At 37.4% G+C, this 15,810-nt stretch overlaps 2 protein-coding genes across 3 annotated transcripts; both read right to left on the bottom strand.

Moving 5' to 3' along the window:
* Positions 1-1,421: 1,421 nt before the first annotated feature.
* On the bottom strand, positions 1,422-9,402 carry LOC103706693 (acyl-coenzyme A oxidase 4, peroxisomal-like). 2 transcript variants are annotated; one of them, XM_026804508.2, is made up of 13 exons: positions 9,172-9,402; positions 7,595-7,699; positions 6,657-6,763; positions 5,171-5,248; positions 4,973-5,096; positions 4,773-4,846; positions 4,637-4,696; positions 4,378-4,487; positions 4,026-4,185; positions 3,039-3,115; positions 2,894-2,973; positions 2,609-2,701; positions 1,422-1,926 (listed from the first exon to the last, which is right to left on the bottom strand). In XM_026804508.2, exons 1-12 carry the CDS (start codon positions 9,194-9,196, stop codon positions 2,625-2,627), a joined length of 1,077 nt encoding a protein of 358 aa, XP_026660309.2. In that variant the 5' UTR covers positions 9,197-9,402; the 3' UTR covers positions 1,422-1,926; positions 2,609-2,624. The 2 variants fall into 2 exon arrangements, with proteins under 2 accessions (XP_026660309.2, XP_008789116.2); XM_008790894.3 differs by having other exon boundaries at positions 2,802-2,973; positions 9,172-9,398.
* Positions 9,403-10,079: 677 nt separating this feature from the next.
* Positions 10,080-14,533, bottom strand: LOC103706737 (metal tolerance protein 1-like). The gene is made up of 2 exons (XM_039133020.1): positions 14,341-14,533; positions 10,080-11,537 (listed from the first exon to the last, which is right to left on the bottom strand). The coding sequence occupies exon 2, from the start codon at positions 11,535-11,537 to the stop codon at positions 10,269-10,271; it is 1,269 nt and encodes a 422-aa protein (XP_038988948.1). The 5' UTR covers positions 14,341-14,533; the 3' UTR covers positions 10,080-10,268.
* Between the last annotated feature and the right edge of the window lie 1,277 nt (positions 14,534-15,810).

The following is a 15,810-nucleotide window of genomic DNA, read 5'->3' as shown; positions in this document are numbered from 1 at the left end:
AAGCGAGGCCTTCACCTTCTAGCTTGGAACAATGTCCGTCAGCCTCTGATACTGGTTGTGTAATCTATAGAGGATCAAAGATAGACGCACTGCCTTGTTGTTGAAGCCATTGGGAAGTGCTGCCGCCAAAATCCAAGGCCAACAGTGTGGACATGAGGTGAAGTTGAGGTCGACTTGTAATCTAAGGTGAAGACGTCGGATTAACTAAGATAGCACTGTGATTGGTATGTTGATCTGACCTAAAAAAATATCCACTTGCTGAAGATTTTCCGACGGAGGAACCCTTTGACACTCAATTCGGTCAAACTTAGGTAAACAGTGAGAGAGAGAAAAAGAAAGAAAATGATTTGAAAAGCTAGAATGATTTACCTAAAAGTTTCTCAAATCTCTCTATATAAGGATGGGATCAGCGTCGGATGAACAGGACTAGCAAAAACTGCATGGTAATGGCTCCCACATTATGCACATGGTGATAATTGGGTCAATCGTGCAATTATTGACCGAGCTGGTATAACTGTTGCTGAGACAACGAACGGTCTTTAAGGGTATACATGGTGCTTCTTTTCTGCTTGATCGAAGTAGAACCATACATCGGCTACTACCGAGGTACCACATTATTGTTATTATTATTATTTTTATTTTTATTTTTATTTTGGCTGAAACGAATGATTCATATCTAGTACGGATACATCCAAAAAGGTCAAAAGACAAAATATCTCGAAGCGCACCAGACAACTCCCTCTCTCCAACCCAAAGAGTGTCTCCATAGTGGTTGGCCACGTATGGACCACTCAATCTGTAGCCTCGTTTACTTCTCTATAGATGTGCTTAGCCTGAAAGGCCATCTCACCACAAACTATGGCTCAAATGTCTCGAATCAAGGAGTGGCACTCGCCCATACTGCTAGCGCTCCGCCGAACCCATCCAATAACCGTAGCCAAATCTCCCACAAGATACCACACTTCAAGCAATACCGAGGTTAATGTTCTCCGCATCAGGAAGAGCGCTCCTACAACCAGACTTCTGAAGTGGGACGGTTCGCGCCAAATGTGGTACATAAACTAGCTGGCCACCTATTCTTAGCAAGTGTGGAAGGTGCTCGCCTATCTGGAGATCCATTTGCCATGACCTGGAGTACTTCTCCAGACAATTTATCTCGACGTCGGGGAACGGTAATTCCATTTCACTCGTTGATGATCTTTTTGAAGCCAACTGGGATAAGGCAGCTCATCCAAAGGTTTTAGATTTATGGCTTAACGGAAAAATTTGGAACACGGATTTGCTATCCCAGCTTGCATACCTGGCTCAAACTTTTGCAGCCTTTCCCATTCCTCGGGGCAAATGGCTTGATAAGCTGTGCTGGTGCTCGTGAATGGTTATGCTGCCAAATCGTATATTCTGGATATTTATGTTGTTTAGTATTCCATAACATCCATGTCCATTTCTTGTCCACCGTATAACGGGGGGATTACAATTCCGTGCTGTCCATTTTGAGCTTTATTTACATTTCATAGCCAAATATTATGCAGTCTTAAACTATTACAACGATATGTGACCGAGAATGAAAATAAGCTGGTCTTTATCCCATCAGAATAACCCATTGATACAATAAATTCTAACATAACATAGATTTTGGGCTGATCTTCTTCACGCAACACTATCCTGTTGTTGTTGAACCCAGTTGCACTTAGAGTCTTTCAGTAGCCATCATCAATTCTATGGTCCATGCCCCGTATGCTCCGATCGCAGGATTTTAACTGAAATTAAGGCTTGCATGCGCTTATGCCACTGAAATTAAAGGCGACTTGCCTTTCCCAACACAGCAGGTTTGAAGCTTGCAATCCCTGTGATTTCTCTAGCTGTCACCAAACTGTTGATATCATAGGTGCCTTCATATGAGAAAACGGGCTCCATATCACAGAATGCCTGAAATCACAAAATTATAGGAATTAGACAACGTTCAAACTTCAGATATCATGCACCTTCGCCATAGTGTTGATGAAAGAACAATTTCTAGACAGCAAATGTTGAACACAAACTGTCAGTCCATAATTTGGATTTCAATCCCAGAAGTTTTATCTCCCGGTAGACATTGGAAGAAGGAAGATGAGGATTATTGTGGCAACAAAAGGAGTTGCACGTGTTGATTAAAATGGAATGCCAATAATTCGTAGGAGCGAATGGAGAGCAAAAATCATTAAGATGTTTATGTATATGGGACAAGACTTACTGGTTATGAAATTTTTGCAATTAAAAAATTACATTCCTCAGAAGAAAAAAAATATATAGATGATTATATCTAATTTAGAATATATTTTTTTCCCAAAAAGTATGTGTCATCCTAGGATAAGGGGATAACAGGATTAAAAGGCATTACGGATAAGTTTATATAATGTTAAAAAGGTTTCATGATATTCAGAAAGCTGTATATATTCTTTCAAAATTTTCCCAGATTACTCCTTCAACTTAAGGGATTTCATGCACTTAATTTCCCTGAACATGCAGATATCGAAAGTAGAAGCTATATTAATTGGTGCAAACCAGTGATGACATAAGATTCAGAATTGGAGGGGAAAAAAAGAAAACTATAGACAAGAATCTGCTGTACCTTTGCCACTAGAAAATCAGTCAAGATTCCATTGCCACCAAGTAATTCTCGACCAAGAGAGACAGTCTCCCTTGCCTTCAAGGAAGTCCATGCCTGAAGAACAAAAGTGCATGATTGCAGTGACTGATTGCTATGGAAATTGGTTCTATTAACAAAATGACAACCAAAAAGAAGTGCCTTGATCATACGCAACTTTTCCCAAGCTAGCATGACCTGGAGTCATCTTTCCAGATTCGTACAATTTGCATAAGCGCCAACCTATGAGAAGCATTGCTTGAATATTACCTAGCATGCGCACAAGCTTCTCTTGGTTAATCTGAAATGCCGCCAATGGAACTCCGAATTGCTTCCTCTCCTTTAGGTACCTATGCCATCTGATCTCTTAGAACATGCATATAAGATTTGCAGATATCAATTGAATTTGTTATACCTGTGGCACATGTCAAATACACCCATTGATATGCCAATAGGTTGCCATGCAACTATAACACGAGAAACAGCAAGGACCTGCTTCAAGCAGGCAGAAATATAAGTGCTCCACATCGTGAAAATTATGTATTCATATTGAAAGTGCAATTGCTATTTCTGGGTCAAAATAGCATATAAAAAGGAGCACAAGGGTGACATACATGGAGAGCAAGAGAAAATGTTATGTAAGGAAAAGGTGGGGATAAGCAATTTCAGCACAGACAACATTGATGTTGACCAGCTCCAAATCATAAAATACATCACCTACTAAAATTCTTGATTTTCTGCGATATATATTCGGTAGCTCGTGCCCCTTTTTTGTAGATATGAAATTCACCTTCTTAGAGTGCAAATCATTTGATCATTTTGATAAAAAGTGAAAACAAGAATACTGGTATGTCAGAGCAGATTCTGATCAGTCATCATGCAAAACTCATTCATATTTGGTTTAATGTTGATAGCAGAATCCAGTTTGTCTTGAAGCCTATCCTATGACTACCAAATCTCACTCCATGAAATTGGAGAAGAGCTGGCAAAGAACTCAACTCCACCCAGATTTGTTACAAAAGGCAAATCTGCTGCTTCGATCAACTCAGGCATCAAAGCTTACTACCTATTACCTGAAAGTTCTGAATAAGGCCTCATTTATATGTAAAAATAATAATGAGTAATGAAGGAGAAGCAAATAGTTTTTTTTTTTTAACAAGTCTACGAAGAACAAGAATTTATTTTCAATTCAGGTATGAGTTAAATCATAATGCTCAACTCAACTCAACTAAGCGTTATCCCCAAACTAGTTGGGGCTGGCTACATGAATCCTTTTCCTCCATTCCACACGATTTAGGACCATATTTTCTGAGAGGTGTTAAGATATTCAGTCTATTCTTACTCCTCTATACCATTTATTGATCAACCAAAACAAGCCAAAAGATAAATCATGGACCAGTACCTTGTTTGTATCCTGGAAAGAATTAACACCTGGCAACCTGTCTTCATCAGGAACAAAAACTTTCTTAAAGAGAATATCACAATTCTGAACAATCCTCATGCCAATTTTATTCTCAATTTTTGTGGTCCTCAATCCAGGGGCATCTTTCTTCACAATGAACCTGGAAGCAATAAAAAAAAGATGGAAGCATTTCACTGCAATAAATCTGGCGTCTCAAAGTGTTTCAGTTCCTTAATACCAGGATAATGAGTTTGCACTCCAAATTTTTTTTTGCGCAAGCACTAATTCAAAAGCTCCATTATTTCACTGCAAATGCACTCACATACAATTAAGAAAGTACAGTACAATTTACCCATTTATCTGGTTTGTGCTTGTGTTTCTAGCAAAAACAACTAACACATCAGCAAAAGTACTGTTTGCTATCCAACGCTTTTGGCCATCTATTATCCAACCTCCTGCAACCTGTTCCACCACAATATTTGACATACCATAAATACTAGGCAATTGAAACTGAGCTCATAAGGAACGACAGCAATTTGCAAGTATTTAGTAAACGATCGTATGTGGTATAAGATGGTATAACTAATCAATATAATACTTAAGTATCAAACCTTTGTTGCCATGGTTCTCAAAGAGCTTGCATCACTTCCATAGTCTGGCTCAGTCAAAGCCTGTGATATATAACTTGATTAATGAAAAACCATACTGATTCTCACTGAACATATCAAATATGTATTTTGCACTTACCCAGCAAGCAACAGTATGCAACTGAGCTAATGATGGTAAGTATTTCTGTTTTTGTGCCTCTGACCCACACAGTGCTATTCTTGACAAAAAAGAACAAGATATGCAAAGAAAAAACTCAGTTTTCAAAAATCTGTTCCTCAGCATTCTCATGAAACTAACAAGTGGCCATAAAATCTGGACATATCAACTGGAATTTTTACCAATTGTAAGCATGGCCAAGGAAGAATGTGCCAAAATAAAGGTGGAACAGCTTGCATCTACTCTGGCAATTTCTGCTGTAGCAATAGCACTTCCAGTAATAGAGAGCCCCGGGCATCCATAGCCCTGTTGAGAACAATGTCTAAAATGCCTCTTTGCACAGTTTTAAGCCTCAGTCAAGGATGAATATGGAACAGTACCTTTATAGTTCCTCCAGCAACACTCAAGGTAGCAAGCTTAGGAATTACATGAAAAGGAAACTCTGCCTTCTCCCAATACTAAGGAACAAAGTTTGTGCCAATCACATATATGGAAGCACCAACTCCAGAAACAGTTGTCTTACATTGAGGAGCTTAGATATTGAGATAAACAAATAACGAAGAAATACTAATATAGCAAACAACAAAAATAAACTAGCACTCACAGTTGATCTAGTCTACATCACCTGAAACTGAAGCTTGCATAGAGGTGTCAAAGCGGCAAATATGGTTACTTTAATATGCATAATACATCAAGAGCTCCATTCAATAAACTAAGCAAAGTGCTAATGAAGTGAAAAGGAAGGCAAATGTTAGGTGTAGGAAGAAGAATGCCAAGACTACATAACTTATGTCTGGGCTTATTATGCATAGCTGGAAAAAAAAAAGCATTACATAAGTTTTACATATAAAGTAGAAAACCCTCATGATATAACTTAACAGAGTGAAATACCCTTCTTTACAAGATACAAGATAAAACTAAACTAAGCGAAATAATACATGTCAAAAGAATTTAAACACACAAGTACACAACCAGTTGCACCCAATTCAAGAATTCTCAACTACACTTGGTAGCATCTTTTCATAGTAGTCATCAGTATCATTCTTAGTCTCCTACTGATCTTTTAAGCTCTTCTAGAAGATATCATTATAATTTTCGTAACTCATGGACTAACTGAATGTTTACAAGAAAATTATGTTCACAAGAAAATTATGTTCACAACCTGTCGACCACCTTAGTTGGATGAGGAAGGAAAAAAAGCAATCAGCGTCAGCAAAATATGATTGTTGATGCATCACTACATGTCTACAAGCTGAATTCAGTGATCTTGCAAAACACTATATCACAATCTTTTTCCTGTTTGATGTTTGAAGCACCAAGGTTATTGAAATGACAGTTAACATTTGACGCACTGACAGCTTGAGGTAGTTCAGAGTGCTGGATATTTTTTTCTTTTTTCCAGATTTTCCATGGGAATGGCTATGATATTTGAGATAATGGGAATTCCTTCAATGAGGTGCTTTCAGTTATTTACAGATTGAATAACCTAATAGAATCACTTTTGGAACTGTTCTTGAAAGTTCATAGGCTAAATAAAGGAGTTTCAAAAAGATTGAACCGTGCTATAATTATATTTCAAACAATGCATGTGTTTGAGCAGATTAATTTACAGAAACAACAAAAATTCTGTATCCTAATACTACCATGAATTACTACATCTAGATTCAGAAAAGCAGGTTGTATGGATGACATTCAAATCCGTGTGCATAGGCACTTATGTAGATTGTGTGAAAACAATAGCCTTGATGAAGGAAGAAAACATTAGAAATTGAAATATCTCCAGCATATAAGTTATGATGAATGGTGTCCAAAGCAAAAAGCATTTGGTATTTAGAAAAAAAAAACGCATGAAAAGAAAACAACTACCGGCGCTATTATGGGAGCTACTTCTTTTTCCATGACCTCTCGGACTTTTCTTTGCAAAGCCTTTACTTCAGGGCTTAACAGATCATCAAATTGGTAATAATCTGATGCTGCAAATGACAATGAAAATTCAATATGTTATCATGAAGTTAAATAAGAAAGGGTGGGGGGCAGAGGGGGGCAAAGGGGAGGGGGGAGATTTTTTTAATAGATTCAATCTGTTTCAGGTCCAATAACAACAAACATTTCGCCCAATTTAATAGGGCTTTATTCCGACCAAAATAGGATGTTCATGACAGGTCATAGTATGGTATTTAATTTGGACTCTCCAACGATATACATATATAGGATAACTTGTTCTTTTCTGAAGGTGATCTCCAGTAATTTGAGAATCTTGGTGGTGCAGGTTATGCAGCCTCCTTCAATTCCCCCTCCATCCCTCTCAAATGAGTTGAAGGCTCAAATTGCATTTCTTACATACAGATAAGAGTTTGTACAAATATATAACAGAATCCAGACAGGCCCTTTTTAATGGATCAGCTAAATAACACAATGGACCCCTGCATGCAATTGTCAATATTGATGCATTATTAAATCTCACGGAATCTTCATCAATAGTCCGAAACATTGCTAGATGCGAGGCAGCCAATATTCTAGGTAACAACACCTACACAAAACAAGCCCCTATGCCTACCATTTCATAGGGTAAAGATATTCACAAAAAAGTTTCAACTTTTGAACTTGACCATGAAATGCACTTTGAATTTCATGGGAGCGTCTTAAGCAATAGGACTTAACTTTCATGTAGGATTCACAAAGAAATACTGAACAGCAGAATGAGAGTCATGCGAAAGCCCATATATCAATTGTTTTGCGCTGATGATGGGGCAGATCTTAATTGTCAGTAATTAGTGTAAGCTATTGATAATTACAAATATTACCTGATGGAGGAAAAATTGATGCAGGTGTTGCCTGAGGAAATGCAGCAGAGATGTCTAGTGCTGGCAATCCAATACGTGAACTCGTAACTTCCTTCGAACAACTACCTGATGTGTGAGTGAAAAAACTCTTCATTTGACTGATTATACATGGATCAGTCGCTTGATCATTCAAATATTTATATCATGCAACAATATCATAGCTCTACCGCCAAATTGAGCACCATGGATTTGACTTTTCCATAAGAAGAAACATAGTGATACCAAACAAAGTAATCACATACAGCTAGCTATAATGTTCTAAAATCTAACATGATGTAGCATGCATGATGTTATAACATTTTCTGTCAAAAGATTGAAAAGGTCATGTTCATGACCACACACAGGAATCACTTGACGTTTGCACACAGGATAACCATGTGCATCAAGCAGCTTGTCAGATTTGCTTGTATCTCGAGAATAAATTTATAAGAAGTTGTCTCTTTGATAGGAGAGGTGAGCTAATTAAAGTTAAATTGAATTTAGATAAACAATGAAAGGGCAATTTCCTCAAATTTGAAAAGGCACACATATATATTTGCGGTGGAGATGTGTCTACTATTTTCTCTTTCTTGTCCCCTCTCTAACAAGTATAACTGCCAACTCTATAGCATTCCTTTGAATGTTAATTAGTAGACACTACTCAATCACCTATTTCGCTTTTATCGAAAGAAATCAAGCAATTCTCAGAAAACCAAGATACCTAGTGCCAATGCAATCCTTTCATAATCAGTTTGAGCCTTCCATTAATAAACCTCAAACAAGAACACTTGCAGTCCTGCTTCCGACTTTCACCACAGGACTTTCCCTTTAACTTGCCCCTGGATTTCTTTATAATAGGGTGAGGAATGCTATAACAGGATTTCTTTATAACGGGACAATTTCAGTAAGACAGCTGATGTGGCATGACTTTTGCATCAGCAGGACATTGGCTGGGTGGACAAAACTTACATTTTGATATCACGTACGAGCCTAGATAATGCCATGCTGATGCAAGAAAAGTAACACCACATCCCAAAAAGTGTTCCACCAAGAATTCTCCTTTTCTTATCAATCATCTTTACCAATGTTTTGGTGAAATCCATCTTAGTTCTTGATAAACCAGGACACAAGAATACAAACGGTTCCTCAAATCCATTTAGTTTTGCTTTGACTTGAAAAGCAACAAGTTGTCGCTGTTTTTTCATCATATCATTGCGACGATCTTTCCCACGTGAAGAAACTTTGTCTTCGATAAAAATCGATTCTTTTATATGTTTTTTCCTTCTCAAAAACCCATTAAGCTCGTCTCCTTCGACAAAGACCACTTTCCCCCAATTAAGTAACGTACTCCTATAATTCTAAAGTACAAAACTCTCATAAATCACACTGTTTCTAAATACATCAAAGATGGAACTTCCATTTCCCTATTAAACGATCTGTACCTGCCGACTAAATTATTTACAGCATCGGATCAAAGTCACAAGTAAAATCAAAATGAAGGCCTAGGCATCGCGGGATGAACAGAGGAATACGTCATATGACATTAAAGAACGCCAAACCTTGGTTTGGAGTAGAGGTGGCCATGACTGGAGCTCGGAGGATGGATCGAAGATCAAGATCTCACTTGGGCCTTGGTTAGATTGGAGGAGGAGGAGGAGAAGCGGGAGAGAGAGGCTCGTGGAAGGATTTAAGAAACGGTGGGGCTGGACGAGGCACAGAGTTTGAGGATGCGGGAGGCTGCGATGCCCAGCTCTATCCTACGTTTTCCGCGACCGGGACAGCGGGCTCCAATTTCTCGCTAGATTCGATGAGACTCTAGTTTACACGTCAACAGCCTCGGGCACGTGTTTAGTCAGACTCTGTCAATTGGGAAAAAAAAAAAGCTTCAACTTTATCTAAAGACTGTTAAGTCAATTAATACGTGGCACTTTGTACTTCGCAATAATAAATATGAGATGCACCAGCTTCTATTTTTTTTAATTATATTTAAATTATAATATAACATTTTGATAAATTATAATAAATAAAAAAATAAATAAATGTATATTGATTGTACATCAAATAATTAATTTTAATTACAGCCGAGCAGGAACCCTAAACATTAAAACTAGCATTCAAAAAAAAAAAAAAAAAATCTGCATCAAAAGAATCTTAACAAAGAAACTCTGAGCATTAAACATAGGTGTTATTATTTTCAGCCCGTACAATACGTAAGATATGATTTTTTTAATTATTTTTAAAATATATTACATAGACATATTAAATTATAATAAATACAAAATTTCAATAGCCAAAATTTTATATAATGAATTTTGATGATAGAGTAGAAACTTCCATCATTAGTACCAACTTGATTAATATCACCATCTACATGGAGAATGAAGAGCACAATCCTTGCTACAGAAATTATTGTAATTAACATTGACCCCAATAATACTGACTCATATAACGTGCTTTTTTTTTATTTAATATGCAATACGTGCTAATGACGTTGGTATAAGTGCACTCCACCATCATTAAAGTTTATTGCATAATGTATATTAGAAATTTGGCTATTGAAGGAGAAAGTAGACAACTGAGTTAAAAGACTGCTAATAGTATATAAATTTCTTGCCATTCCAACGCCCTTGGTTTATACCTCTCAGCAAAAACAAATCTACAGGCGCTCTATCTGAATGGTGACATGACTGATGCTACACTCCCTCCTGATATATCCTGTCGCCTCATCGAGTATGCGATCAGCGTCTGCCTCTGGTGTGATTGTTACATGGCAAGCTAACAGGACCTTTCCCATGGTGATGGCCCATATGTGCAGCTCGTGGATGGCAACCACACCATCCATCTTGCACAGCCCCTTCTCAATCCTCGTTGCATCAATCTCTCGGGGGGTGCTCTCCATGAGGACCTCCAGGATGTTCCCTAGCATCTTGATCGTAGTCAACAGCACTACAACAGAGAAGATGAGCGTACATATCAGATCGATGATCTTCCATTCAGGCTCGTACCATATGATAGCCCCTCCTATCATCACTCCAATGCTTTGAATGGAGTCTCCAAGCACATGCAGATAAGCACTGTGCACATTTATGTTCCTTTGCTTCTTCTTCTTCTTCTTCTCCCTAGTTCCCTCGAAACCAGAATTCTGATCCTGGGAGTCCTCAGAGTGCTTATGTAGTGGTTCATGCTCGTCCTCGAGTACTTCCTGCTTTGAATAATGGTGATGAGTTGGGATGCTAATGCCACGGCCATGACTATGCTCTGCACCATGTGAATGGTCGTGGTCGTGGTCATCGTCATGGTGAGAGTGATCATGGTCGGATGCACCTTGACCGTGACTGTGTCCACCATGACCACGACTGTCCCCAGCATGGCCATGATCATGGCCCAGCACAACAGCCATGACAATGTTAACCAACAAACCAAAGGCTGCAACAGCAAACATTAGGAAGCCATGGACCTCTCCATTGTCATAAATAATTCTTGCCATGGCTTCATAAACTAGTATGCCAGATAAAAGCCAGATCAGCTGAATAGAAACCAGCGCTCCAAGCATCTCTATTCGAAAGAAACCGTATGACTGCTGTGGTGTTGCCTCCCATCCTGAAACCCAGAGTGAGAACAAGGATATAGCAAAAGATGCAATATCAGAAAGGAGATGAGCAGCATCAGTTAAGATTGCAAGGCTGTTAGCTTTAATGCCTCCAGCAACTTCTACACTCATAAATATGATGCAGAGCACAACAGCAACTAGAAGCTTCCTCATGGATGCAGATCTCTCTTTGGCATCTTTTGAACTGGTTTTAGAATCAGAGAAAACACAAGCAGCACCTCCACAAATCTTGTTCCCGCATAGGCCAGACACCTCCACAGGCATGTCCACATTTACTTCAATGATCTGAGCTGTCTGGGAATTTGATGTTTCCATCTGAATTCATATGAGATAAAGCACTACAACAGTCAGTGCTAAAAAGAGTAGAACCATATCTTCTTCTATAAGGATACATCAAATCATATATCATTTTATTGCTAGCAAATAATGTGGAAAAATGAGCATTCTGCAACAAGAGATAGAGCATCGGCGAAAATAAGCATCGACATATATCATGAATGACAGGAGAAACTTTCTTTCAACAAAAAAGCAGCACTGGAGTGTAAACAGGTTTCAAATTATAAATTGTCAGTCAGAACCTCAAAAATGACAGAGCTTCTTAACAAACATACTATGTTTCCATAAAGAGGGTGAAAAACGAAACTGATTTGCATCGCTCAAAGCTGAATTCACCTAACAGAATCCTGTTGAGCTATTTTTCTCATCTAAATTAGTCCATAGCATGCTTGGGAAATGCCTTCCTTGCCCAAGTACTAAACAAGTGACTGATGGACCCACCTGAAAACAGAAATGTCATTACACATGCTATAATTGCATCTAACTCCACCCATATCACAAAGGGAGGTAACTCCATCATTTATCCTATTCCACAGGAAATGCAAAGTCAGTCTCAGAATTGAGTCCAAATATTAACTTCAAAGCAGATGAAGAGATTTCAAGTTCAATTTTGACTCTCCAGCAAGACAGAGTAGGAGACATATATTCCAGTTAACTTATAGAATATGGAAAAATTAAAAAAAACTCTGGAACAAATCAACTACCTAGACCTTGTGCACCAGGTTACTCCATCCAAATTTCTATTCAAAGTTTGAAAGCATCAGAAAGATCTCTGAGGTTTTCCTGCCTTTCAATTTCAAAAAAAGCAAACTCAATTCATGCATACAAAGTCTCTAATGGTCCAGCTCTTGATAATAAGTTTTACATTGGAATCAGGAGCTTAAATGGGAGCGTGAACGGCTATGAAATTCTATAGATTTGACGCTGGGTTTGGCTTCTAAACTGGATCCTATGCCTGTTTCTTCATTTCATTAGTTCAATGAAATGTTTGGTGTTCCCACCATTTTGCTCAAAAAAAATCTATATTGTTGCAATCAAAGTGACAAACAGAACAAATGCAACAAAAACAGCATGTTAATGGCTCAAAAACAGGCCCAACACAGTAATTTAGTGTTCATGCTTCAGTGACTGATCTGATGGTTCTCATGAGCATCAAGCAGTGGTAAACTAGAAGCTGACCATACGAACTTCTGTTTAAATGTAAAGCACTTAGATTTCAAGCACATAACTGTATTATATCCACTTCGATTTCAGGGAACAGATCTTTATATGCTTATATTAATAAGTGAACCATAAGGAAATTATGATGAGCTGATGCATGATCTGTCCCAGAGACTATCATGCACAGAAGGATGAGTACGATGAAAAATAAAATAGAATGGATATATTCCTTAAGATCAGTGTGATGAGGTCAAGGGAAAGCCTTGTTTCCATTTACCAATGCATGAGCAGTAGCTACCCACCTCGAATACATAAAATGCATCAAATGCTTCTTATCAGTTTTGATTATAACACCCTTTTGAAAAGCAAGGTGACATCTGTAGGGATATATAGGTGGGAACAAAGGCATATGCGAAAGGGATTATACCCCACTCACCAACAGGAAGATGACAGGAGGTACAAAAAAAGTAGAGATGGCCAAATCCATAACACCATGACAGGAAGAGAAATACAAAACCCTTAACCTCCCCATCAGATTATTCTGAAAGGATCCCGTCACCCAATACCACTCAATTTTAGACTTCCCTAAAACAAATTAGGCTTATTTTCCTACCGCATACCCACCATCTAGTACTTGAATTAAATCATTACTTGAGAAAACGTTTGCCATTAAACCCTAATTCGAAATACAAAGTTTGATAGACTGGGTATCGAGGAAGTGGACAAGAATCTAGAATAGTATGATAGTGATATATTCTTGCCTTTATCCTCTGTCATTTTTAATTATACAGATTATTTGCTAGTTAATATCCCTAGCTAACAACAGGCTAAGAAACAAGGAAATTCTTAATCAGCTTCTAAAGATCAAAATAGACATAAAAATTCCTTTTCCTTAGCCTCCCACGTCCAAATAGAGCCTTTAAACAGGTAAAGGCAAATGCATAACCATATAAAGCCTCAAGAAGCCTTCCTTCCTCAAACTCCACCATAATGATGGGAAAGAAACCATTTCATCTCCTTTACCATGGTACATCTTGAATTCAGTTAGAAACTGATATATCTAAGTAATTCCTACTTCCCTTCCACCTTAAATTGCAAAGAAATATGTGTGTGTATATTAGAGCAAATCTTCTCATCAAAAACTTGAAGTCAAATTACCATTTAAATTAATTGTAAAGAAGGGAAAACAATGACAACATAAGCAAAGCCTAAAGAAGCATAATAGCAGATCCAGAAGAAGTAAATAAAATCACATCATCCAACATCAGAAAACCAATTCCTAACAAGCGTATATTACTCATCAAGAACTCCAGAGGGGCAAAAAAAAAAAATAATTGCACTGTATTACCATGCTGAAACACATGAAACCCCAAAAAAACTAAGCAAAAAAGGAAACAAACTTCAAGAAACAATACCCAGAAGATAATTGCATTAGAGTGATCATGGTCACTCTCTGATGTCTGGAAAAACTACAACCCAAACTCCAAAAATAGAAAAGAAAAAACAGACGAATTCAAGACTTTCACGACGATTACAATGAGGTAAAGAAACGAAAAAGCGCACCGAAGTATACAAAGAATCGAAGACTGATAAAAAAGAAACGGTGGAAAGGAAGAAGTACCGAAGGAGGGTTTTCCTTTTTTTAGTGTGTGTTTTATTTTTCTTCCGTCGGCGATACGGGCTCGAGAACGAGTGTGTTCTGGGGCGGAGGAACGGCGAGGCGAGAGATTTCTGGGGGCGCGCTCGACATGCACGGCCACGGCAGACGAGGGAGAAAACCAACTCGTTTCGGAAACAGCTACCTTACAAGGCAAACCATTACACACACACACACATACATATATATATATATATATATATACCGCACTATAAAACCTGAAGAAACTATGCCCAAGGTGGCCATGAAGCGGACAAATTATATCCTACACTATATGAAATGCAGAGATACACCATATCAATCATGGATGCTCCTTTTGATAAATCAACCATCAAGACAAATGATTGATGAATGAGATGAGATACACAACAATCTTTTTTTGACATAGTGCATATGGTATAGAATATAATTTTTTATGGTATACCTAGTTTTAATAAGACAAGTTGGTTGATATGGTGCATATTATTCGATTCAAATTAAGGATTCGTTTGGCTTTTTTTTTTCCCATGCACTTTTTTAGTTTTAGTGGCCCTAGGTATCCCTAAAAGTAAACAATTTGTAGTTTTGATGGTCCTTGTAATTGTCCAAAATATCCCATTACAACTTCGTAAATGTGTTCAATTCTTCTCACTATAGATGGACATATTTAATTAGTTTAAACATAAAAGATTAAAATTAATTGCTTTATGATATATATAAACATGGAATCTCAGCTTGCCATAATTATCACTGCTTCACTAGCATGTCGTAGACACCGAATATGCTAAAACTTATTCTTATGGCCTCAACTCCATCAATGTATCTTCTTAAGGCGTCATATTTATTAAAGCCGAATTTGATATCTATAATTTTTTATTATTTTTTTCGAAGGATAAGGCCATTTTTGAGGACATAATCTAGCTTTGCTTAATTCATAGTGTGAACTTACATTTTTTCAGTCACCCTACTGTTTGAACCGAATTGTGATGATGGAGGTGTCTTAATGGTTACCATATATTAATTTTAGTCTACTTATGGTTGTCAATAAAAGTTGCCTTGATTTATTAGAAAAAAATCATATTGCTGATAGAAAAGATCTTTTCCTTTTTTTGTTTCAAAGGACTTATGAATTTCATTCTAAATCAACTACTTCGGTGCACCACTTCGGTTCATTTGGTCAGAATAAGTCAGATTATAGAATAATCTGATAATTTCTTGGAATATTTTAGCTAAAAAAATGATTGAGGGAGAAAATAAAATTTACCATATTTGGTTGATAGAAAAAAATACTCCAAAAATGGCATTTGAAAATGATTGTTATGTTTGATTAGAGGTAATCTTATATAGAAATATTATCACATTTCCAACGATACCTTAAATAAATGATTCAATTTATAATAGTTTTTTTTTTGTTTAGTCCATTTGATAGCTATTTATAGGTCACTTACATAACCC

Source organism: Phoenix dactylifera, chromosome 13, assembly GCF_009389715.1.
Source record: "Phoenix dactylifera cultivar Barhee BC4 chromosome 13, palm_55x_up_171113_PBpolish2nd_filt_p, whole genome shotgun sequence".
NCBI lineage: Eukaryota > Viridiplantae > Streptophyta > Magnoliopsida > Arecales > Arecaceae > Phoenix > Phoenix dactylifera.
Note: the sequence above shows the minus strand (reverse complement) of the source record. Positions and strands in the feature narration are given on the sequence as shown.